The sequence below is a fragment of the Balearica regulorum genome, chromosome 3, assembly GCF_011004875.1.
Source record: "Balearica regulorum gibbericeps isolate bBalReg1 chromosome 3, bBalReg1.pri, whole genome shotgun sequence".
Taxonomy (NCBI): domain Eukaryota; kingdom Metazoa; phylum Chordata; class Aves; order Gruiformes; family Gruidae; genus Balearica; species Balearica regulorum.
Window position 1 is genome coordinate 6,928,148 of NC_046186.1, and position 25,701 is coordinate 6,953,848.

The following is a 25,701-nucleotide window of genomic DNA, read 5'->3' on the forward strand; positions in this document are numbered from 1 at the left end:
TTTTTCCATTACAAATGCAGTTTATTTGCAAAAAGTTGGCACCGACTGTAGGCAGAGCAGGCCAGATCTTCACCTACCTACGCAGGCAGTGATACATAAGTCCTGCTAGTTTGTCGTGGCTGTGGATCTTATCCGGAGGTCTCTGCTCAGCACTGTATTTTGTGCACACCAGCACCAGGGAGCTGTATGGCGTTACCAATCTGATTTCTTAGCACGAGGCACCACTTTGGCCTTGGTTCGAAGAGACCTGCAGGAAGCTGTGACCTGGCCCAAGGGACCTGCTTTTCCGCTGGTTCTAGCACAACTTCCATGCAGGATTTCCAAATGTAGCAGCTTTTTTGTCCTGAATGTCTGGTTGGTGAGTTTAGTATATCAGTTATTTGCAAAATCTGTGAGTAATTTGGCCCACAAATTATCATTGCAGCTGTTGAGAAATTCTTTTACTGGTTTTTCAGTAACACAGCTGGAGAGCTGATTTTTTAAATACTAGGAGGTAGGCAATCAGGTGAGGAACACAGGTACGACTATACTGGTATGACAGACCACAACGCAGAGTATGTACAGCATTTAAAGTTGAAATTAAGACCTGTTGAGGCAGAGAACCTATCTGAAGATGTAGGATAGGGAAGCAGCTCAGTGGTCCGTCCATCCAGGAGTGGCTGGCAAAGGAAGGTGAGTTAGTGCTGGGCATCTTTCATTCCCAGCATTTATACTGGACCCGGAACGGTGCCATGGGCTGCTGTGTCCCCACCAAATGTAAAGGGCTCTGCAAAAAGAAGAAAATCAGTAGAAACATTTAAGTTAGTTCAGTTAATAGAATCATCATCGTGCTTTAATATTAAGATATAAACATATTCTTGGAGCTTTGGTCTTACAGACCCAAGACCAAATACTGAGAGTGTTTCTTGGCTTTGCTGAAGCCATTGAGTAGGGCCTTCATGATTACTTTTTATTCCACTCACTCTGACACAGGATGACACATGAGATCTTAAGAAACTAATGGCTTTGAATATTTTCACCAGCGTAATTGCTGGTGGGGGCGGACCCAAGTTACAAGCAACTCCAGTGAGAGCTGGCATGGCAATACACCATCAGTCAGGAAGAGGCAACCTTCCCCCCTGTTCTGGGTGGGCTTCCTACCACTACTTGAGATCAACATCTCACGTTCTTCAAGGAGAGCAGAGGAATTAAGTTCTCCCAGCTGCCAAATTCCAGCCATCATACAAAGTCCTTGCCACTCTAAACTTCTCCCTATTCTCCTTGGGAGTTTAGCTATAGGGCATGTGTGTCACGTTTAGGTTGTGACAGACCAACATGCTGATTTTGCAGCAGTCCATGTTTGTAAGGAACAATGATTTTTGAAAAGTGGAAAGGACACAGTGCAAATGAAAAAGGAAATTACTGCTGAGAGTGGAAACTGTGCCACTCTCCCTTAATGGTAAAACCTTTCTGTGTCACCATTGCTCCTTCAGTTTTACCCTAATCATTTCTCTTTCACCACAGAATATGTAGTGGAAGGGCACTGCCAGTGCTGCATCTGACTTCATATCCTTAAAGTATTAGTAATCTAGTTCCTTATTCATTGTTTTTGTGAGTGGCAGAAAGCAATTATAAAATCTCTTGTAATGTTTAAGCAATGAGGAGACAAAATACTCCTGGAGGCACTTTCTTGTATAGACAGTGCCGCCCCACTAACATTGCTGGAGTTACTCTGGGTTTTCTGAGCTAAAATGAAAATCAAGTTCTTCATTACATGTTTTATTAACACTCCTCTCAAAATTTTGCTTCATTATACATAACGACAGTTGAGCATGGCTGTTCAGCTGAGTGTGATGAATGAAGAAGATAAAGATGTGGAACGCTACATAAATGCATGGAGCTTTTACCTCCTTTGGTACTGCATCCAAAAGCACAAATTCATATTTGTATAGGAATAGCACAACAAACAACTGGATTTCCATGATAGCAAACCACCTGCAAGAAAAAGGAGGAAAATGTTGTCCGTCCAGCCTGACCATCACACGTCTGTTATCATCAGATAAAAAAACAGGGTGTCTTTGACACATTTCACATTCCAATGCTTTTGTTCTGTCTCAAAGTTTATCTTCAGTAAGAAAATCTGCTGTGGCTTTGTTCAGCTTCATTACCCGGCAAAGAACATGAATGTAGCGGCTGCTCCTTCTTTCCGGTGAAACTTTAGACTGACAGTATCCCTCTGACACCCTATTTTAAAACAGCCCCTTATCATTACGGTTTTTTCCACTGTGTAAACATTTATGTTCTTCTAACGCTTGCTGACTTGAAATAACTTCATAGGAGTGAGAAGACAGTCAAATATAGAAAAGGCTATATGACTAATTGTGCTATATAAAGTTATATAATACAGCTGGGAGCCTGATGACATCAGAGTAGCTGTGACAGCGGGAGTTATTATTTAATGCGTCAGCATTAGAATGCAGTATGAGACCCAAGGGCATGATTTTTTTTTTCTGTAACACTCTCAGAAAGGTCTTTCTTAGTCAGTCCAGAGAAGATTTCAGATAACTGCAGATGAACTCTTCTAGGCTGTTATTGTTTAATGTTGATATGTACAAGAGCTTTTTGCATTTGGGCACTAGCATGCACCTATGCTAGGTCATGGGATTACTCACTTGCAGAATTTAGATGTAAGTCTTAAACACCTAGTTAAAATAGTAATACTACCTTGCTCTCCTACACAGTTTATTTTCCATTATCTGAGAGATGCTGGAAAACTTGGCTAAATCAGCTATTGGGGAATTCACTGGGGAGAAGGCCACATGACTGCCATGGCGTCAGCCTGGATTTGGCCTGGCAGGTGTGAAGAGGAAGCTAATAAGCCCCATGAGACCCAAGCTAAAACTCCTGCAGAGCCATCCAGATCTGAGCCACCCTGTGCTCTGGAATGGGAGGATGCTTGTTTGTTCTGGTGTAGCTTCAGATCCAAATTATCTCTGTGATTTCACATTGGAATTACCTTGAGATAGGGAGCTTTAGGTGACCTTGAGCTCAGGGGGGAATGCAGTGCAGAGATATTTCAATGGAAATTATCTCAGGTCACGCAGAACTTGCTAGCCCAAACTCCGTGCTGGCGGCACTGTACAAAGGTGGGCTCCGTACAGTCACTGCGCTATTTGAACAGAGTGGCCCTGGACCCCTGGTGCTCGAGGTCCTGCCTCTGAGCCATCCTCACTGGTTTGGCACGGATGTACCACAATGGGGACAAATGCCAAAATGCCTCTAGATGGCCCTGAAAGTGGAAGCGCTGCCTTTACAAGAGGGCTGTCCTTCAAACACAAGCACAGCCGGATGTGGGTGACCAGCTGTGACACCTCTGTACCCGCAGTGGGGTTCATCTGCAATCTGTCCAAGCGGCAATGGATATAACCAATAACTGACTGCAGCACTTCCCACCGTAAAATCTCAAGAGTGCTTTTCCAAACAGGCTGCTGCTGTTATTCTGCTCTGCAAACAGAGATGCTGAGGCACACGGATGATAAGCAATGCACACGTCCGAGGGTGGGCAGAGGGACAGTCTGGAAGTGAGAGGCAGGACTGCAGAGTTGCAGCGCGTCCCTCCCTCCCACAGCACGTTGTGCTGCGCAGAAATCATGCACTTTCTTGTAGCTAAATGCCCCTGAGTTCCCACCTGTCTTTCATATTCACGACTGAGTCCTAGAGCGGTTTTCCTGTAAAAACTCTGAATCACTGATGCCTTCCCATTTTATTTACTGACAAGTGGGTTTGACAAAGATATGCCTTCTGAAATCTTGCCCCCAGTGCACTGCTGCGTACTGGTGTTATCCTGTAACCTAGGAGCCCAGCTGTGGGTTGAGGTCCTGCAGTAAATGGAGTCCGAGAATGAAATCACGGCCGTTGTGCTGAAGGGTTTACAATGTCAGCATAAGGCAGGAGACAACAGATGGAGCCATGCAAGATACGCACAGTCGCACAGGCAATAGTCACCTGGTTAGACAAAAGTAGCTTCACTGCCATCAAATTTTTCCTCTAGGTAAAAAAGATGGCACAGAAGTGGCTGTGTGGGAGCTCTTCCCATGTCAGTTTGCTAGAATATTTGACAAGTAAGTTATTTTCTAGCTTTCAGTTTGATTAAATTAGTTTTAATTGCATGATGAACTTTTTTAATGGAGAAATTACATGTTTAATACATTTCATTTATAAATCCCAGTACTGAATTAAATCAAAACACATCTTAAACTTGAAATATCATTGTTTCATTCAGTAGTACCAAGGAAATCTGCAAACTAGGATCTAGATACATCCCTTGATTTAATGTCCTTTCTTCCAAGACCACCACATTATTCTTTTGGAACTATTGCTGAAAAGCATGAAGGTGTGTGTTACCATGTGGACTGCCAAAGGGTTTGGAAGGACTTTATGTCAGTCAGCAAGAAAAAGATTCTCCATCCATTTCTACGTAGAAATGTTATCATTTCCTTTCTAACCACAAACTTATTTTAAATGTATTATCAGAGCCCAGAAAACAGCCCAAACAAATAGGTCAGTACGTATAAACAAGCAGCTTTCAGAAACATCGTTTTGCAGCTTGTCCCATACCTGTGGATGCCTCTTGTGAATTCTGCTGTCGCCCTTGCTGGGAATGAGGCTGTGCTCATATTTAGCTCAGGGAAATGGTACAAGCCATGGAGGCACAGCAGTGAGTGAGCACTTTTCTCTGGCAAGCCTAAATGGTGAATGCAGTTTTGTTCATTTTGTTTATGTCTGTAATGCTTTCACAAAGTTTATCTGACACTCATATCCAGCCTGCTATAGGGTGCAGACTCAAGAATGCAGATCCTCTGCAACACCCTCTAGATTCCTTACTCCACATGGGATTCTCGAGTTAAACTGACCAGTTTTAAGGATTTTCCGTTCTTTGCTTCCTAGAGGAGACCAGGATTGAAGGCAGGGAATTGAGCATAGAGATGTTTGAACACAGAAACAAGGAGCAGCTGGCTCCCTGGGACTTGTTCCAGGAAGAGGGACAGCAGAGAAAACAGCAGAAGGAATGCAGGAAGCATTGAGGCTGGCATTGCTGGAGGAGTGAAGAGAGACAGGATTTGCAATTTAAGCCACCATACAATTGCGGGGGCCTTAATGCGAAGACAAGATTCAGAGAAGAGCCAGTTAAGACATCTGAAGGTTAGCAAAGATGACAGTGGCATCACAGAGTATGGGAAGAGAGTTTCAGACCAGAGAAATGTTCTTTAGGTTAGTTTAGAACTGGTTTATGGCAACCTAAATGCCTATGTCTGTAAACTGGCATGTTTGTAAGTGGAACAACTCTCCCTTGATGAGAAGATGCCTCAGCAGCAGCAGAGCTGGGCTGACTTTCCTCCCTGGGGGATATCCCTTGATACAGTAGTCTGCCTTTACATCGTGACTTAACCTGTCTTTTCCAGGAATGAAACCACTTCAAATCAGTTTAAACAAGGTCCAGATAATACTGAACATTAGGGGACTGACAAAGAGCAAAGCAATGAAAATGCTTTATCTCCAAGTGTAAGAGGAGCCCAGTTCAAGAGAGTTGTTCTCTGCAGGGTTTGGGAATAAATAAACCCCAGCTGTTTCACTGACCTTCCTGGACACTGATGCTTCCCTCCTCCGAATGCCACAAAGCTGTCCAAGAAAGCATTCTTCTCTAAATTTGCCTCTTTCCAACGATCCTGTGGGAAGAATTTTTTTTTTCCAAATCAGCCTTATATAAATAAAGCTTAACTTTATTTCTCCGAGCTAAAAATGACCTTGGACAGCTAATCCTCAATGCAGAATTGCACTAGTGCCATTTTTTTGCATTCAACCTGTTAGAGTCTGGATTCAAAAGTCAGCACCGACTCAGGGAAAGAAATGAGGATCCCATTTGAAATGTACTTAGGTGCCTCAAAATGCTGGAGAGGTTTTCAAAATCACCCCTAAAGCCATCTTCCTTTACCTCCCCATTTTTGTAAATCCTGCGTCTTGAGCTCTCAAAATCCCTATAAAAATACGACCTTCTCCATTTAAATATACGCACATTCCAAGCAAATGTTCAACCAGTACCTTCCCTCAGACACAAAATCGTATCACAGCACACAGACGGCTCACGCACACCTTGCACACAAACTATTTCTAAGATGCTGCGCACAGACAAATGCAAGGTATATCAGCTGTCACATGAGAGAAAGGCAAGGACTGCGCAGCCCCGTTCTCAGGCGCAAGCCGGCGTGTGAGAAAATGAACTCTTCTCCAAAAAACCAGCCTGTCTGTACCCAGAGGGCTCCTTGCTCCATCCTGAGCTTTCAGAGAAAAGGAACAACACAAGGAACAAGGCAATTTGGGCTAAAGTTTGGGTGGGTGACACTGACAGAAGTAAATCTCTTGAATTTGGGTGACAAACTATACCAGCCTCCAGAAACTCAGTGCAACTCTACCAAGGCCTTCAAGTGACACTCTGTCAAGTTTACAGTGCCTAACTCCCCTAATGAAGGTGTCTTAGAGAAGATGTAATCTTGTGTTTGTTTATTTTGGATTTTTTCCAGCTCGGGCTGTTTAGAGGTTTCTGAAGAAGAAACCTGTTAGCATCAAAATCTAATAAAAGCAAGGAAAAAAAAAACCTCAGCAGTGATGAAGCAAGGCGATACCATTTGGAATGGCAGTGTCCAAGGGGTACTCATCTATTCCTCATGGAAAAAGGGTGAGTTTCTAAAAAAACAAGCTAGCTTACTTTTTAGGAAAAAACTTACTAAAGAAATAAGCTGCTGCGTCAAGGTTTCTGCTTAGGGTTTCAAACAGGCAGGAATTGCTATGAGAGATTTCAGATTGGTGAAGAGTTTGCTAAAAGGGGAGTTTTGTTAAAATTACTCCTTGTAATAGAAATTAATTTCTATAAAAAAGGCAAACCGTTCTATAGAGGGTGGTGCTAAAAAGAGCAAGTTACAAGCCTGCCCACACAGCCACCTGGAGCGAAATAATAATGAAGAAATTCTAGATGAGCTACTGAATTAGCAGAGCTAATACCTACCAGAAATCATCTGACTGGAAAGACCGATGAGCCTGTGTAAATATGTGGAGATGAGCTACAGACAGATGCCAGGGAGAGGAGAGTACTTGGAATTAGGTTCAACAGCACAATCAGTGGGGTCTTTCCACGGTGGGCTTTGAATCAAGATCAAAGTGATATAAAGTAGTACCATATTATTTGGAATATATAACTGAACTTTAAAGTCTTGCTTATTCCTACAGGCTCCTCCTTTTTGTGTACATCTTCTCTGTATATAAGGCCATCCTCCGGACGATGGGGAATACCCAACTTTAAGCCAATTTGTCCATGTGCTTTTGTTCTGAAATAAGCGAAGAGGAGAAAAGACAGCAAAATACCCATGCTAAGAGTGACAACTTACAGGTTTGAACATTTCTGGGTCAGGAAAATATTTTGGATTCCTGTGCAACCAATACGGCGACAACATCAGCATGTCACCTGCAGGGACGGTGAAATTCTGAAAAGGAGAAAAATCTCTAAGAAAAGAGAAAATTGTGGGTTCAACTCACAAAACAGCCCCTCCTTAGTACTTCTCTTCCATCAGCAGAAGGTCCTAACAGAGGACAAGTGAGGGTGGTGAGGCCACAGTGGGCTTATTACATGTTTGAAGCTTCTTGCTGTTGCCTTTTTTCCCGTAAGAAAGACCTAAACAGTGGAGAATGTAGAAAGACTATTTTTGTTCTCATTTTGTTTTTCAGGTATAGAAATAATAGAAACATTATTTCCATCTTTCCCACTTCTTCATGTACCATGTGAATGATACTTTTTTCTAAATCTTTTGTTAAGGACTTCCTTCAAAACCCAAAGAAATTCATAGAAAGATTTATATGACAATAGACCTTTATGGGACTTTAGTAATTTCTTAAATGGGCATGAGTGCTGTTCCTTGGGACAGAGTGGTTTTCTCCCAAACATTTTTTTGTTAGATTTCTGAACACTGGCACTTCCCCTCTAAATGGCACTGAAGAGAACAAACAGAAAAAATGCAATTTTATCAGTTACTGAATCGTGGTGCCTTTTACTCTATTTGTTGTGTCTGATTGCTATTTCATATACCACCAACACAGTATCTCCAGCTCAATGCAATTTAATTTAAATTCAATTCAAAAATGAAGGTAAGACTATGAGCAACAGAAGCGAAACCACACTTGAATTAATCAAGATTAATACAATGATAATGAATAAATCTGTTAAACTAAACAGAAGTTATATGTGAGATTGTGAAATATCTCTACTATTTTAATTTTATCTAGATCTATTGGGAGGCCATTTTCCAGACAAATCATACACCATCCTTTTGGGGAAAAAAAAAGAAAAAGAAAAAAAAAACCTCACCTGAATTCTGATTGGGTTTACTACTTTCTTGGTGATTGCACCTGGTGACCTCAGCCGTATGGCTTCCAAAATGCACCATTTAATAAAAGGGAGCTTCTTAAGGTCCTCTTCAGAGACTTCTATTTTATCTCTACCTGTTGTGGCATGAGAAAGAAGATGCCATGTAAAAAATAGATTTCACACTTGTTTTGATACATGCTGATATGTCTTGCTTTAGACCCTCTGATAGAAGGTCTATCTCAAGACTTTAAGGTCTACCTATCTCAAGACTTTGAGGTCTACCTCAAGACTTTAAGACCTTGTTTACACCCAGAAATTTTCTTTATATTTCAAAGTAAATAAACAGACCAAAATCAGTACAATTTAAGAAAAGCCACTGAAGATAATAACTCTAAGGCAGCTGTGGATATGGCATTTTTCAGAAGAGGCCAAACAAAGGCCATCTTGGAAGTTAGGAGTCCCTGTACTTTTTCAGGACTTTGGTAGGACACTGCATGGGAATCTCAGGGACTGAAGACACCAAGATGGGGAGTCAAGGTTGGGCTCTTGGGCTGTGTTAAGACTACCAGATAAAACAGGGCCAGGAGAAAGGCTTAAGCACTGGTTCGTGATTATCCTTACTGGTTAATTATTGACATGTTCCTTGACGTGGTTTTGACCCATGTCAACTAAGACTCTTCCAAGAAAGTCTAAGCATTGTTCAGGGGACTGCAGATGGGAGTGACTGCTCCCAGTAGGTGACTGTTTTTTGAGGGAAAGAGATTAGTCATGTGGGGGTGAATTATGCTGGAGAAACTGGCCTCAGATGAAAGAAAAGACAACAGTTCCTGACCTGATTTTCCACAGAATAGCTGTAAGTCTGGTGAACATCTCACTGTGAAAAGCAGCTGAATTGAAAGCGTTCATCTGACCCTATCACAGAAGCATGAAAAAGGCACAAGACTGCTTAATACAAATCTAGGTCTAAATGATAGGTGTGGAATGAAGAGATAGGTACATACAGTTCTTTTTCTAGCTCCTTCTGCTAACATCAAAGGTGTGTTTGCTTGAAAATATGTCTTGAGCACATGCTGAGTAAAGAACTCAAAGCTGGACTCCATGTTATCAGTCGTACCCTTAGCAGCAACATCCATTGTTCCCAGCCATTGACCAAGTGTGCCGTGTGCTGGGCCAACACAGAATAAATCATTTCCAGGTTCCAGAAAGACGCGATCGGATTTATTACCTGCTTTGCCAAACACAGAAGCCAGGTCTTCCATGATTTTCTTGTAAATGGAAGGATAAGAGAGTATGAAAACAAGGGTCCAAAATGCGACCTAAACAGAGATGAAAGTACTTTAAATCAGAAATATGGAACAGAATTAGAGTATCTTTGTAGCAAATCACAGAGGCAGGTGAAGACATTTTTACTTTTTTGGATGTGCCAGTCGTTGAGATGCACGGGGAGCTGTGCTTCCAGGGTAAATCCAGATCTAAGGGCTCAGATCCTGGGAGATTAGGTCTGTGTACTTATCTTCAGTGAACATTATATGGCTTTGGCTTTGAGTGTTGATACACAGAGTCCTTTCTTTAATTTCAAATAACTAGGTGTTAAAATGAATTACTAAATCATTGTGCGTGATTAGATTTAGCTGCATGAATGGAAGAAAAATTAAATAGTAAATGCCTACTAATATTAGCAGAAATGAGGTTAAATAATTTGCAGGGCATTGTCACAGTGAGTCACACTAAAATGGGCAGGAAAAGTTTTAATTAACAGCAAAACAAGCAGTAGTATATCCCCTTTAGAAATAATTTGCTAACTGATTATGCAATGAAGTTGAAAATCAAGAAATTTAGGAAAGGAGAAAATCCTCTTAAGTAGGGTGAAGCCAGAAGGACTCGCAGCACTGCCAGGAGTCTCTCTCCTCTTGCTGAGCTAGCGGGAGATGCAGTCTGCATGCGCATCTGGTCGTGGGCCATCTGTGCTGGTGAGGGATGAGAACTCTTACTGTTCTTTCCCAAACAGCCCCACGTGGATGCAGCCCTCCTTCTGCAAAACAAATCTGGTAGCTTAGTTTTCTCGTACGGCACTTGGACACTGTGGCTTCTCTCCATGGGCTGTGGAGGGATAACTGAATTGTTTCAGATAAAAGGGTTTAATGCGCTTGTAAAAAATCCCCTTGGAAGGTGAAAGGCCTTTTTTCATCATTCCAGTCACCAGAACAGCGGTTGTGACTATTCTGAGAAACCACGAAATATCTGTATGTCTATTTACAGCTGAATATTACAGAAGTAAGTAATGATAGTGTTGTGGAAGGAATGTCAGTTATCCTGATAACAGACAGCAAGCTATGCCTCTCACTTATACCAACATGTGAATCCACAGAAACCTCACTGAAATGGATGAAAATCCTTTAGGGTAAATTGTAGTAATATCCAATCTACAAAAAACATAGATATATCCATTAGGAGTACATATAAAAATAAATCACTATCATTTTTTTCTAAATCACATCTGTAACGGACATAGCCGTGCTGGGAAGAGCTTAGTAGTCATGGTAAATAAAGGATGTTTTTGCTGCTATGGATTTTTCATCTGAGAAATTCCTATAAATGTCTTTGGTCAGCCTAAGCCGTGTTACATATATTGGGCTTATTAGCATACTATCTATATCATTAATCTGTCAAATCCATTTCTAACATAGACAAAACTTGAGCGGCACTAGAATCAAACTAATGTTTTTCTTCTCCTGAAGCAACACTGGCATTTGTACAGCAGATCGCCCAAAGTGAAAAAGCCAAATTCACTCAAGGATTTACACACAGATGAAGTTACTCTACATTATGGTTTTTATATTCTTTACAATTGCACCAGGCTATTTAAAATAGTCTCTACTCTAATACAGCCACAGTGCTTCAAAATAGAGTTAAATGCTCTTCACAGCTTAAGGCTGGGATCTTAATAGCTATGAGACATACGTTCCCAAAATGTTATGATAGGGGACAGCATAATTTAGGAAAAATACATGAAGAGCTTTTCTTGTTGTTGCTTCTGTGACATTGCAGCCTGGGTATATTTGTAGTGATGCGTGTGGGCGTGATAATCCCTTCTTTGGAATCCACGCAGTGTGTGTGACCTCTGGTTCAAAGTCCTTGCTTCCCAAATACAGGCTTCTGAACAGGGTAGAGAGAAGGTGTTTCTGATGTACTTACAGGGACAGCATTTGCTTGGGAAGCCCAGAGCATTAGGAGACCATAATTAGGAGCTAGATGTTTTCCTTGCAAGTTATCCAGGAGATGTTGCAGTAGTGTCTGTTATAAATAAAAGATAATAATGTGTATTTCCAAAAGTATATTAAAATCTAGTTTAGGGTAGGGCTTATTAGAATTCAAGGATACAACGTAAGACTAGTTTCTCAAAGAGAAGTAATGTTAGTTATGGTTTCTTGCAGTCGCAAAGTAGAGATAACAGCTGTTCAGAGAAAGTGAGACTCACTCACAGGCAGAGGGCCAGAAGTCAATGCACCACGTGAATCCCTACTTAATACTTGCGCTGCCTTCCATTTTCTTAAAGTTTTTAGGGGATTTGGTTTCCTCACTCCCTATTTTTGCTTGGATGTGGAAAAAAGAAAAAAAGAAATCTCTTTTTTAATTCCTGCTCTACTTCTCTAAAGAACCTGAAAATGGGACTGAAGAAGTTGAATGAATGGATATGAAAAAAATGTTCTCTCTGTTCTTGCCAAAAAGATGCTTGTTATGAAGAGGTGGTCTGATATATCAGTGAACTCCCTTGTTTCAGGTGCTTTGTTAGTGACCTAACCAGTGACTTCAATGGCTTGATACCCTTTGAAACTATAGCAACTGTGTCATGTTTTAGGATCAGCTTTTGTTTATAGTATTTCCTTAAATACAGGACAACCACTTGTTCAAGGCAAAGCTTCCTGTCCACTTTTCAGAGGGGAAACGGCTGACCTTGAATAAAAATGACCGTTCTTTTTTCCAAATTCCCACCCAATCTAAGACACCGAGTTCCTCCGCCTTCTTAGCTCCCACCATGCCCTCTCCAGCCCTCTCTTTCTTTCCATTATTCTGGTTTATTTTATGAAAGAAATTGTGGTATGTAAAGCTTTTAGGGTCTAAATAAAACCTGGTTTGTTTAATGATCTGTTCTATAATCATTCGGTAGATCAAAATTCCCAGGCCAGTCTGCCCTCACGTTTGTCAGCCGTATAGACGGAATTCCTGCCATAGCTAAGGAGAATAACCAGGGGGACAACTTATCACAGCTTTGACACAATCAATATTTAGGGTACTTGGCTTCTAATCCAGTAATCTGTTATTTTCTACTAGTCTGGCTGCTCGAGGATTTACTCACTCTACACCAGGGTTTAAAAATAGCACATGTAAGGTTTTGAAATTTCACAGCGCGGTGCCCTCAGAGAAACAACTGAAGAGATCTTTCTCTCACCTCTTCCAACTGCTTACTGCAACCGCGATACCGGAGGCTGGCGATGGGTCATAGCTCTGAACCCTTGGCTTAAAATTCCACAGAGGAAGACATCACTTCTCAGAATTGTAGGAAATAAACTAAATTGAAGAGTAAGACCCAAAATTACGGGTCTGTTCTAATGTAGGTGACAGCAATACTGGACAATGAAGGTACAGCTATCAAAGCTGACATATTTGGCTTATTTCTTCCAGCATTGAAATAATTCCTGCGCTCCATTGCTTGTCAGAATATACAACGAAGTCATCTTATTTCATAGCCTTGGATGTTTACCTTGGATGCAGTCTCTGAAGGGTTGGTCCTTTCAGCGTCTGACACTACTTTCTCAAATAATTTTAGAAGCCATTTTTTGGATTTAGACCAGTTCCTGTAAAGAAAAGCAGCAAACATGAAGTACTTAACTGAGGCAGCACAAACCAACATTTCCTTTTCCATGAGAAGGACTCACTGGTTTCTTTCCAAAAGCCCCTGGGCAGCAGTCAGTTGATGAATAGTCAAGCGTCAGTCTGACTGACAGTAGTGTTGACTGACGTGAAGAGCAGCACATCTCAGACCTTCAACCTGGCCAGACCTCATCTTGCAGCCAGGACCCGTGACTGCAAGACTCCTAAACTTTCATGTTTTTCCACTATAGGATTTCACTGTGGATTTTGACAGATTGCTTAAGTCAATCTTTTCAAGAATTACCCCTCACTAAGAAAATAAAGGCCACATTTTTAGAGCATTGTCAGTTCTCTTCAGGGTTTGGTTGCCTCTACCCAAGGTCAACTCTGTGACAGTGCAGCTGTGTAACCTGGGATTGGTCTGCTGAGAAAACAGCTAAGGTGTGGGGAAGAGTGGAGATGCCTCGCTGGGGACCCCCTCAGCTTGGGGATCATATTTAGGCTCAGGCCTTTACCCAGTTCTGCTGCTCCTGACTGGTCCAAGCTGGACCCTGTCTACCTAAGCAAGGTTGTTTCTGCTTTATGCCAGGAATATGCATGAGATGAGGTCAGAACTGCTCTGAAGCACCTAGCTGAAAGCCTGCCTGACCCAAGGGCACACCATCAATAGACACAGCGTATCATCCTCCAGGGCAAATGTCTCTCACAGTTGATATCTCAGCAAGCAAAATGCCTGTAATGGACACCATCATGTGCATCATCTCCACTCCGTTACCTCAGGAAGCACTCGGGTAGCTGAGAAGCATATTCGAAGTCCTCATCGTACTTCTGAAAATGTTCTTCAAACTCCTTGATTTCACTCTGACTTGTCGGGCAGATGCCTTTTCCAAACAAAGTGTTCACCACTGCTGGATACATGACGTGCCTGCAAGGACAAGATCCCCACAACTTACAGGCCATAGCAAAGCTGTTACAGCAGTTTTAGGTCAGGATGCAGCGTGTTGAATTGCCAACACTGGAAGTGCAGGACTCAAGCCCCACACCAGTCTGGAAGGGCTGGCACAAGGCTCCTACCTCACCCACACCCTTATCCCAGATTTTAAGCAGAGGCTGGGAGACACATGGACCTCAGGCTAGTCCTCTGCCTGTGGCTGAACTTCATCAGTTAGTGTTTGGTCACTTGAGCTGTGGCAGAAAGGCTCTGGGCACTGAGGTCCCCTTCTCCCCGTTAACCATCCCTCTTATTTCAGGTTAGCCCACGTGGACCTTCCGGGCATGGCACAATCCCTTCTGCAGCCAGACACCCTGAGAAATCCTTCCTCTGCCTGCAGCTTTGCTGGACTGAACAATGCCTTTTTTTGTTTTCTTTTTGTCTCACTCCTTCCTTGTTTGCTCCTCCATTATCCTGCAAACTCTGAGCTCCTTTCCCAGGCCATGTCTCCTGAGCTCTTCACCTCCGAGAAACCCTTATGCAGTCTTTGCTGGGTTCCAGCTACTGCTAAATATACATTTCAAGCAATAGCTCTTTCACTTTCTTGCTTTTTAAAAGATCATAAGGGAGATGGAGACACCTGCTGGCTTTACGGATTTAATTTTGAGGCAGCTAAATGATTATGCAGGGCACTGCGTTCCAATCCTTTTACCCTGCCTTGTTTGGCAAAATTCCCCAGCTAATCCAAATTACAGCAATGACAGGTGCTCAGGGGTTTAGCTGCAGTAAAAAGTTGTATTTTAGCTGTATTATGCAGGAAATGTCAGCAAAAGACAACCTGGACGTGAGATCGTAGAAATAGGTGCAAGGCAAAGGCAACTGTAGTCCTTATGGGCAGGCAAGATCGAGGGGTGATCAGGAAGGAGGAGGAGGAGTTAAAAGCTCTGTTATTGTCACATTAAACTGTCAGTTAAGGGTTATTTTTACATGAAGGATAAAGTTCTGGCAGCAAAATTAGTTGCAGAAGTCTTCTTTAAGTTTTAGGCCAGGCTTGGTCCAAAACATCCAGGGAAAGTTTTCATCCTACTGAAGAACAAACATTTTGACTGTTTGTAAGTTCTTTATAAACACGTGAAGCTTTTATCCCATCTTTTGGGAAACAGGGTTTGTTGGAAAATGCAGTGTTTTCTTTTTTCTTCCATAATAGGTAATTCAGATGTTTCTCCTAGCTAGGAGAAACATCTTTAGATGAAACCCTGTGATCCACCTGAAGCTGTGAAGCTGTGATGAGGATCCTGACACAGCTTTTCTACGACTTGTGAGCCTGAGCTCCATCTCTGCTCCCAAATAGGATACCCACGCGTTAGAGATGTGCTGCAAAACTCCCTTACCTTACCAGGTCATTGAGGTCCCCCGTGCCCTCTGTGCCCAGGTGTGCCATGTGCTCATGTAGTTCCTTGCACAAAGGGCCTGTGAACATGTGCAAGTTAGAAGGACCCATTTTTCCCTTCATCATGCTGTAAAGGTTACCATGGTTCTGATAAAATGCTTCTGCAGGGACGGAAACTAAGTACAAAAAGAAACAGAAACATATGGAAAGTAGATGAAGTAGATTTTCAATGAAAGGTAGAGTGAAAACTTTTATACCTAACTCGTGACTCTGATTTAAATGTCTTAACCCTCATTTTCCTAGAATGAAATTCCCAGAAAGCTTCCTTCTCATTCTGTAAAGAATTTGGTGAGCCCTTTGCTTCTACCAGTCCGTGTAACATCTTCCTGCCTCATGAAACTTCAGCGCCAGAATCAACAATCCACAGATTTCCCCCCAACTTCAGTGCAGGTGTACAGAGATGTGCACAAAACTGACTGAAATGAAAAATAAATAATCCAAGAAAAAACAGTTTGGTTCTTCACGCTACAGTACATCCTCTCAGCTGTGCCAGGAGAGGCTGGGAGCGCTGGAACTGTTCAGCCTGGAGAAGAGAAGGCTCAGGGGGATCTTAGCAGTGTGAGTAAATATCTGGTGGTGGAAGTAAAGAAGATGGGGTGAGGCTCTTCTCAGGTCAGGAGGCCATGGCCACAAATGGGAGTACAGGAGATTCCACTGAGACACAGGAAAGTTTTTATTGTGAGGGTGGTCAAACACAGGAGCAGGTTGCCCAGAGAGGTTGTGGAGTCTCCATCCTTGGAGATACCCAAAACCCAACTGGACACAGCTCTGGGCAACCTGCTGTAACTGACAGAGCTCTGAGCAGGGGCTTGGATGAGGCGATCCCCAGCGGCGCCTTCCAGCCACGGGGATTTGGTGAATCTGTGATTTAATCTCTCTGCCAACTTGCATCTCTCATTTCACAGTCCAAAATTGCCAAACTGCTCAAAGTAATTCCTGCCGGTGCAATTCCACGTGCGTATCAGCGTATGAGCTGATGGAGCATGCCACTGGCGATGGGACAGATACCTCTTCCCTTTCTAATGACTGTTGTACTACAGGGTAACAACTGATTATTGCTACAAGCTAATTTTCAAATTAAGTGATAGGACAACATACTGTTGCTCCAAACCTGTTGAACCTAGTCGGAGTGTCAAGCCTCAGAAAAGGAGCTGATCCCAAACTGGGGTTGCTCGATGATAAAAGCAGTAACAGTCCCTGGTTGAGAAACCTTTGATCCCTTGAGACTGAATCCAAATCGCTCAGCAGGCTTACAGTGCTGGATCCACAGGAAGGAATTTCATTTCTCCTTAATTTTGTTACATGGTCATGGGGTAAGATAAACATTTAAGGCATGATGAAAAAGCCAATGGGCTTTGGATTGGGCTTTAATGTTTCTGGGTAACTAGATTTAATTTACATTAAAAAAGATGTAGGTCTTACTTACCTGCGTTCTCGACAGCTTGTTGTACTGCCTGTTCAAAATTTAAGTCTTTAGAATTAAAAAATGCTTCAGCTCCTTCTTCCTCAGTCACAAAAGTAAACCGTTTTCCCAGAGCGAATATTGTGAATACGGGCCCGTGCTGGAACAAAGAAAGATTTCACGTGACTGTACTGTCAACACATTTGACGGGGGTCCCCCCAGCACTCCAGTGCTGCCCAGAGGTCGGGGGGACACCTGGTCCTTCCTGCTCTCTGTACGCCCTGGCTCAGAAGTGCACAAAGATGAACATGAATCAGACCAAAATTTGTAGATGTACACACCAGAAGGGAACATCGCAGGGGCCTGCCTGACCTCTTGCACAGTAGAAAAGATTCCTTCTCTGAGATTAATATTTTATATTTGGATTACAATACAGTTCAAACAATACAACCCACCTGGATTTCAAGAACCCAAGTGACAGATTATCTACTGCGTCCCTTGGCTGCCATAGCAAAGTGCCCACATTGGAAAAATCCATAATCCTACCTATTTCAATCTACATTTTTAAACAAAAACTCTCCACTCCATCTTTTTAATATTTTTTTTTAATTTTCTGGTTTAAAGGTTGTGCTAATACCAACAATTTCTTTCTTGTACAGGTTTTGAAAGATTAATATCAAAATAGCTAACAAGCTTTGAGCAGAATAGATGGAGTTTGTTGAGACACATTCAGGGAAGGGTTTTGATGCCATAAATCATTCTTTTGTTTTCTCTTAATCTAATATCCTAGAGCCCTCTCAAAACTTTCAGCAATAAGTATTGGCTTCTGAATTCCTACCTTATGAAAAAGATCACTGATATTTGTAGATACTGTAAACTAGCAAATGAATGTGTAGTATCTACTGGCTGTCAGATTTAAGGATAAAAATCAAAATTAGGAAATGAAGCATCTTTAGCATCTTTTTCTTAGTGAAGGCGATTTCTGCTTACAGTCAAAAGCCTTGGAAATCAAAAGCCCAGCACCTAGTTACATGCACACCACCGTCTTTTAGCAAAAGTTACTGTACATACGGAAAGGTTTGGGGCTTTCATAAAGTCTGTAGACACATTAAGGAACTTGATTTTCTTTTCCAGGTTACATTGCTGCCAAGGGTGAGAAAAAGTTTTCTGTGGATCTGCTTGGATTACTAAACAGCCTTGAATCCACCTTGCTCACATGGTTTATGCCACTGACTTTAACCATTTCTTTTGTTGTCTGCATTGTAAAGCCTGCTTGATCAAAATCTCTTTGAAGCCAAGGAAAAGACTCCTCTTGACATCAATTGCAGTTTGATTGTGTCCTTCAACCGTAAATTGTTAAAGAAAGAATGACTGTTTAAACTCCCTGGGTGATAAATAAAATATTGTTTTAATGATAGGTAAATTGCTACGGTTGCTTTTTTATGGATAACAGCATGTCCTCATCATCAGGCTGGATAAAAATCAATGAATTTGTACTGTGTTTGTTTTTAAATCAGATGTTTAAAATTTTAAATTAACATTAAAATGTACTTAAACTAATTTTAAAATAAAATTTAATATGAACTAATAGTAACCTGCAATAGCACTTAATTATTCAATTAAGGTCGCACTCAATTAAAGATTGGAACACTTTCTTTTCGATGATTACATGGGAGCAAGATACCTAAGCTCCCGTTATAGACAATCGAGATCGAGTCTATGTGGTCTGGGGAGCAAAAAACCCGATTAATCTGACCAGCTACCGCACACCGCTGTTCGTGAAGGTGAGCTGAACTGCCCGCAGACTCCACAGAGAGGACTGACTATGTGTCCACTGACCATCAATCTGTAAAGCCTGGATGTCTTACTTCTCTGTAAACACCGACGCAAACAACCTGGTTTTGAACATCATCCAATTTACCACCATCTATTTAAAATAATTAAAATTGAACCAGTATTAAAGTAAAAAAGCTCCATAAAGGACCTCCAAAACAAGTCAGATTAGTTGAACAGCACAGTGATGGTGGATATTCAAAGACACTTTCAGAAAGCAGAATTTTGTGTCCAAACAGAAAATTACAAATAAACATTTTACCTGATAAATTAAATGTAAAATTACAGTACAAAAAAAAGGTTTGAGGATCAAACTGCTAATGGTAATCCCCACCTCCAATAATAAAGACTTTTCCAAACATAACAGAAGTCTCCAGTGTGTTGCTGAGCCTGATAGTTCAACAAGGCCAAGTGGAAGGTCCTGCATGTGGGTTGGCACAATCCCAAGCACAACTACAGGCTGGGTGAGGAATGGATTGAGAGCAGCCCCGAGGAGAAGGACTTGGGGGTGTTGGTTGACAAAAAGCTCAACATGAGCCGGCAATGCGCGCTTGCAGCCCAGAAAGCCAACAGCGTGGCCAGCAGGTCGAGGGAGGGGATTCTGCCCCTCTACTCTGCTCTGGTGAGACCCCACCTGCAGTACTGCGTCCAGCTCTGGGGGCCCCAGTACAAGAGAGACATGGAGCTGTTGGAGCGAGTCCAGAGGAGGCCACAAAGAAAATCAGAGGGCTGGAGCACCTCTGCTATGAGGACAGGCTGAGAGAGTTGGGGTTGTTCAGCCTGGAGAAGAGAAGGCTCCGGGGAGACCTTACAGCACCTTCCAGTACCTGAAGGGGCTACAGGAAAGCTGGAGAGGGACTGTTTACAAGGGCATGGAGTGATAGGACAAGGGGTAAGGGGTTTAAACTAAAAGAGGGTAGATTTAGATTAGATATTAAAAAGAAATTCTTCCCTGTGAGGGTGGTGAGGCCCTGGCACAGGTTGCCCAGAGAAGCTGTGGCTGCCCCTGGATCCCTGGCAGTGTTCAAGGCCAGGTTGGATGGGGCTTTGGGCAACCTGGTCTAGTGGAGGGTTTGGGCCTGGCCATGGCCGGGGAGTTGGAACTGCATGATCTTTAAGGTCCCTTCCAACCCAAACCAGTCTGTGATTCCATGATTCTATAAATGCTCAAGGTGTAAAGAAACCAAGTGGGGAAGGAATGTGAGTTATCAATTCCATCAGGTATAGACAAGTCCCACCCTGGAGCCTTTCAGGCTGCAAGTGATGGACTGAGACCTTGTTTCAGAGGAAGTATTAAGTAGAATAGACTTAAACAAGTGCCAGGTAAATCAGCAATAAATATTTCACTTCAAAATTCTACAGGAATTAAAATACAAAGTCACAGAACTGCCTACTATGATCTGTTAAATCACCCTCAGGGATAGGAAGACTGACAGGCAGTCATCATGCCTTTCTAAAAGCCTCCCAGGAGGACTTGGGAAGCCTCAAAGAGTCATCCTAGTACTCAGCAAATTTTTATAAGTGTTAGTAAAGACCAGAGTTAGTAGTTATTAAACAGGACGCACTGGAGAAGAGCCCTGTACAGCTTTTAGGAAGACATAAGGATGTGTGGCCTTAAACATATTCCTAATTCATTCCTTAGAAGAAAGAATTAAAAGTTTGCTCATAATCTGGAGTCATTTGGGAGTCTAAACTATGAGGACACCTAGAAACACCACAGATGAAGAAGGCCTAGAAGAATAACATTCTGAAATGACCCCAAGATCTATTATACAAGTGGTAATACCTAATTTAGAGCTCTCATCTTGCTAGGAAAGGAGCAGAGAAAGGACAGCAAATATCTAAACCCATCCTGTGCTCACACCTTCAATGTGATGTGCGTCTCTGCCCATTCCACCTCCACAGGAGCTAAGAAAGGCAAAGGGGTGGACAGCAAGCATGAACGAAAGTTTCAGTAAAAGGAGGCTAAGTGGACTTAGATCCCCGATCCTGGAGAGGTGAAAAGAGGACAATTATTCCCAGTTTCCCATAATGTAAAAGCTAACGGGCACCTATTAGAAGCTGGTTTAAAACCAGACAGAATGCTTTCTTCATATGGTTCACAGTTAAATTACGGATTGATTGCTGTGGGATGCTGTGAAGCCAGAATTATACACAGGGTAACAAAAGAGATTAGGTTGTCCTAGTCAGATCATCTGGATACAAATTCCAGCCTAAGAAGTTCCTAAACTGTTGATGGCCGGGAGCTTGGAAGGAAAAGCAGAAGGCAGCATACTCTCATCTGGGTGTGCTCCTTACACCCTGTGACTGAGCATCCACTAATAGCTGCTATTCAAGACAGACACCTGAATAAAGAGAGTTTTCATCTGTCCTGGTATAATTATGCCGATGTTCTAACGTCATGAAGTCAGCTACTGGAACAAGCTGTCACGCAGTTCTGCATTTACCATCGTTGTGTTATGGGCAGGTACCAACGAAGTGCGGGCATCGCCTGCCAACACTGCGTCCCAGTTTACTGCTCTCTGAAACAGTGATGAAGGAGACCTGATAATATAGAGAGATACAGAAAGCAAAATAAAAATCCTGTTAGGATTTAGGGCCTCTGATGCTGCTTTCACTCATGAAAGCTCTGTTTTTTCCGAAGACTGTGAAACTCCACCCAAAACAGCAGTACCATGACAAGGCACATCTTAGCCTATGTGAAAGTAACACTCCAGGGAACTAAACCTTCAGAAGGACATTCTCCAAAATCCCAAAGGAAGAAAATCAGGGAAACAGCCATTTTTCCCAGGGGCGCTGCCAGGCAGGGAGCAACCACTCTCAGCTGAGAGCTGCAGTTGTGCCAAGACTCACGCTGGGAGCTAGGTGCACCGGGCTGGTTTTCTCTCCCTTGGCATCCACGCACACATGGGTTCAATGCCATGTCCCCTCTCTATCTCAGGACGTTAGCATTTTGGTCTTCTGTGCATGGGACCAGGGTCACAGACCATTCAGTCTTCAGAAATGCCCCACCAGAAGCCTTGTCCTTCTCTCCAGCCCGTTTGCCCTCCACTAAACCTCGTGCAAGATGCGTGTCCCTTGCCACGGAACCCAGCGAGCCACCTCTCACGCAACCGCACACAGAGAATAAGGTTGAGAGGCATCTAGCTGAGTCCTGAGACATGGCACCATGTCCCAAATGCAATCAACACACTGAGAGCCATAGATGGATCCACAAGTCCATACAACAGTGCAGAAAAATCTCATGTGCTTAACTGAACTTTTCTTGTTAGTGTAATTAGCAAACTGATGAGAAGCACTTGAAATTCCTTATTAACTCTTATCAGGTTTGCCAGACAAAGTGGGGAACCACATCCCATGCTTTGAACCCCTCGTTAGGCAGCACTAGCTGTATTTCATGTTGGATGGTGGCTCCAGTTACCCACCCTGCTCATCCCAGACCGCCTGCAGAACTGCTTTAACCAGCCAGGCAGCTTTAGGAGGGAGAGGCGGTATCTGCTATTAGACCAGAGATTAAATATTTTATTAGAACAGAGGATCTTTCTTTTCTTAGACCCACTGATGACACAAAGGGAAAAACACTTCTTCCAGCCCACGTCTTCTTCTGTAGGAGGAAAACAGAACCAGCGAACTTGGCTTGAAGTGCAGGTTGGAAGCAGTGGAAGTCTGGTGTGTTACTCCAGGGGCTTGAGAGAAAAAGCAGTGAGGGATATACACAAAAGGGACAATAATAATCTAACTCTGTAAGAGAGAAAAAGAAATGAGTGTCACTTTGACAGACTGAAGGATTAGTCCAAGGGAGGAATTTTCTAATTGTGAATTGTCTCCCCGAAGGTAATGGCCCTTCCGAGCTGGCAAAGTTTCGCACTGCCCAGAGGCTGTTTCTGCACTAACTTTTACGAGGGCAGCTTGCTCGTCCTAACACCACTTAACCCTGTTGTGGCATTGTTAAGGAGCTGGAAATTATGGCGGGTGCATTTTGCAACCCTTGTCACGCCTGTTAATGACCCCTTTGGCAGCAGCACCTGTTTCCTTTGGCTGCGCTACGCTGCAGCGCCTGCTGCTTTAAAAGGGAGCGGGCAGGAGAAGGCTTATCTGTCCTGTGGGAGGGGGGGAAAAAAAGATGTGTCTGAGGTGTTTAAGGAGAGGAAGGGGAGAGCAGGAGAGGAGCCCTCGCCAGGGAGATGGAGGCTGCTGGGATGATCGTGCTGCAGGCAGGCAGCCAGCCTGGGGTGATGGATGGAAAGGTCCCTCTTGGCCCGGGGGTATCGCGGGGAGAGGACGCAGCTCATAACGATGCTGAGTTGCTGGACTAAGAAAAAAGTCCAAAGAAGGATCCTATCTGCAAACACATGGTAAAGAGGAGATACATAAGAAAGCCTTCTCTAACTGGTTTGCTTTATTTCAAGTTTTCTCCCGTTGAATGTATTTCTTGTTCTAGTTTCTGTCCCAACCAAACCTGGGGTTTATAAAGTCCTTGAGGTGTTTCTGGTATGTTCTGATGTGGCAGCTGCCATAGCACCACAAGCAGCCTAAAGAGTCTCCAGGCAAATGAACATCAAAATGAACAGACCCAGAGCTACTAAGTTTGTGTTTATACTTCAATACATTCTGTAGTATGTAAAAGTTTTTCTCATTCAATCTGTGAATGAACCCCCAAAAAGGACTCATCTGTCAGGTTTAGTTTAAAATTTTGTCAAAGAGGTTTTGCTAAAAGCTTCCTGGGAAAAAAGGCAACTAAAGTAAGCTTAAGTCACGGTGGAACATCTGTCCCCAAAAGGGATTGCACTGGAAAGGACAGTTTGGCATGCTGCTTTGACCTGGTTGCCACCAGGATATCTTTTCAATAGAACAAGGAGGTTGTCTCACAGCCTCGTATCAGAAGAGGCAAAGAAATATTATAATTGTTTTCAGCCTGGAGAAAAGGCAGCTCTGGGGAGATCTAATTGCAGCCTTCCAGTACCTGAAGGGGCCTACAGGAAAGATGGAGAGGGACTGTTTATCAGGGAGTGTAGTGACAGGACAAGGGGTAAGGGGTTTAAACTAAAAGAGGGTCGATTTAGATTAGATGTTAGAAAGAAATTCTTTACTCTTAGAGTGGTGAGGCCCTGGCACAGGTTGCCCAGAGAAGCTGTGGATGCCCCTGGCTCCCTGGCAGTGTTCAAGGCCAGGTTGGATGGGGCTTTGGGCAACCTGGTCTAGTGGAGGGTGTCCCTGCCCATGGCAGGGGGGTTGGAACTGCATGATGTTTAAGGTCCCTTCCAACCCAAACCATTCTGTGATTCTATGAGGCTTGATCAGTTAATTTCAAGGACTATATGGCATGGTTTCTGAAATAGGAGGAGAATGGACTGGGATGAGTTTTCTTCCAGTCCTACATATGTGCCTTAAGATGAATGAACAAATAACTGACCGTGGTACGCAGAGATGAAAGACACAGGAACGACGTAGCAATATAAGGTTGAAACCGGCCTGTTAAGCTCAAAGCAGCCAAGGAACTCCAGATCGTACACACGAGCTTACTCTACAGTGCACCCAATGTGCTTTAATACAAGACTGACAGCTCTTGATGTTCTTACACCTCATACCTCTAGCTGATTATACCTGAACACTTGCTTTCACTTAACACCAGGAGTTTAACAACCATGGCTGCAAAGAAGTACTTACAAATATGAAATCTAATAGTTCAAAATGAGAAAGAAAATTGTAAACATCCAGTAATTATTAATATTTTGTTTCAAATTTCAGGATGTTACAGTGCTTTCGCTTTTAGCTAGTTTTTGCAAGTAGTGGGCAGTATTGAACATTTGAAGCTGACTATATTGCATCAGTAGCAGGCGAAATCATCACTGAATGAAAATGGGAAGATGGGGTTTATGCCAGTTAGTATTAGCTGCCAGTTAGTATTAAGCATCGAATCTAAATTAATCATTTAGGCTCTAGCAGACAGACATAGAAAGGCATGTCCAGAGGGTAAATTTTCACACCCATCTTTCTTTGGTAAGTTTTTTAGGATGAAGTTGCCTGCCAAGCATGCCTGTGTCTCTCTTGAATGTTGAGGGACACCAGCTGGTACTCAGAAATCTTGCCTAACTTTAGGCACACAAATGGTCTCCTAGTCCCAGTGCCTGGCACAGGGCTTTCCACATTATCTGAAACCAAGATTAACACCTAGCCAGACTGCACAAGCAAAACAGCAGAGGTGCTGGGTCCAAACAGGATAATCACAGCACAGAGATCACGCCTGGATCGGATCCACAACTTTGTAACGTTACAAAGCCAGTCCTTCCCCAGCTAAACACTCCTGATGTTACAAAACAGGACAGGAAAGGAGCAAAGTTAACGCACAAGTTTCTCCTCGCCTTTCCGCTCGCAGGCAGCCACCCCGAGCACGCACCCACGGGCAGGCACGCTGCCACAGCCATTACCTTGCTTCTAGCTTGCTCTATAAACTCCAGAGGAGCTTTCCCGAACTGAAACGCAGCTCCAAACCAAGGGATCCAGCTCCTGATGCAAGGAGGGGAGCTCGGGTTCCTCAGCTGAAACAAAACAGCCTTGACAACAAGAAGTCCCAGGATTGCTGCCAAGAGCAGAGCAAGAGCCATTTTGCCTCTTCGCTGCTGCCGCAGCAGCTGCTCCGCCTGCCGCAGCACCCGGCACGGCCGCGCTGGCCGGAATTACCCGAGTCAATGAACAGGACCTCTTTAATCACTCTTTCCATCTGACCACTGCCATGGAGACAAGATGTCAAAGCACCAAGCAGCCCAGAGGACAAGCCCTTGTTTTGGAAAAGGCAGAGCCAATTCTCCTCTGCTCTGGGA

General features: G+C 43.1%; 1 protein-coding gene across 5 annotated transcripts; it reads right to left on the bottom strand.

Moving 5' to 3' along the window:
• CYP39A1 (cytochrome P450 family 39 subfamily A member 1) lies at positions 1–25,701 on the bottom strand. Of its 5 annotated transcripts, XM_075750461.1 has the most exons (13): positions 25,309–25,436; positions 21,226–21,424; positions 17,072–17,207; positions 15,587–15,761; positions 14,040–14,189; positions 13,155–13,248; positions 11,588–11,686; positions 9,618–9,708; positions 8,393–8,526; positions 7,419–7,514; positions 5,617–5,705; positions 1,887–1,974; positions 1–766 (listed from the first exon to the last, which is right to left on the bottom strand). In XM_075750461.1, exons 2-13 carry the CDS (start codon positions 21,244–21,246, stop codon positions 695–697), a joined length of 1,245 nt encoding a protein of 414 aa, XP_075606576.1. In that variant the 5' UTR covers positions 21,247–21,424; positions 25,309–25,436; the 3' UTR covers positions 1–694. The 5 variants fall into 5 exon arrangements, 3 of the variants coding, with proteins under 3 accessions (XP_075606576.1, XP_010301663.1, XP_075606577.1); XM_010303361.2 differs by lacking the exon at positions 21,226–21,424 and having other exon boundaries at positions 25,309–25,701; XR_012834980.1 differs by lacking the exons at positions 1–766; positions 21,226–21,424 and adding an exon at positions 7,040–7,094 and having other exon boundaries at positions 1,931–1,974; positions 7,209–7,514; positions 25,309–25,701.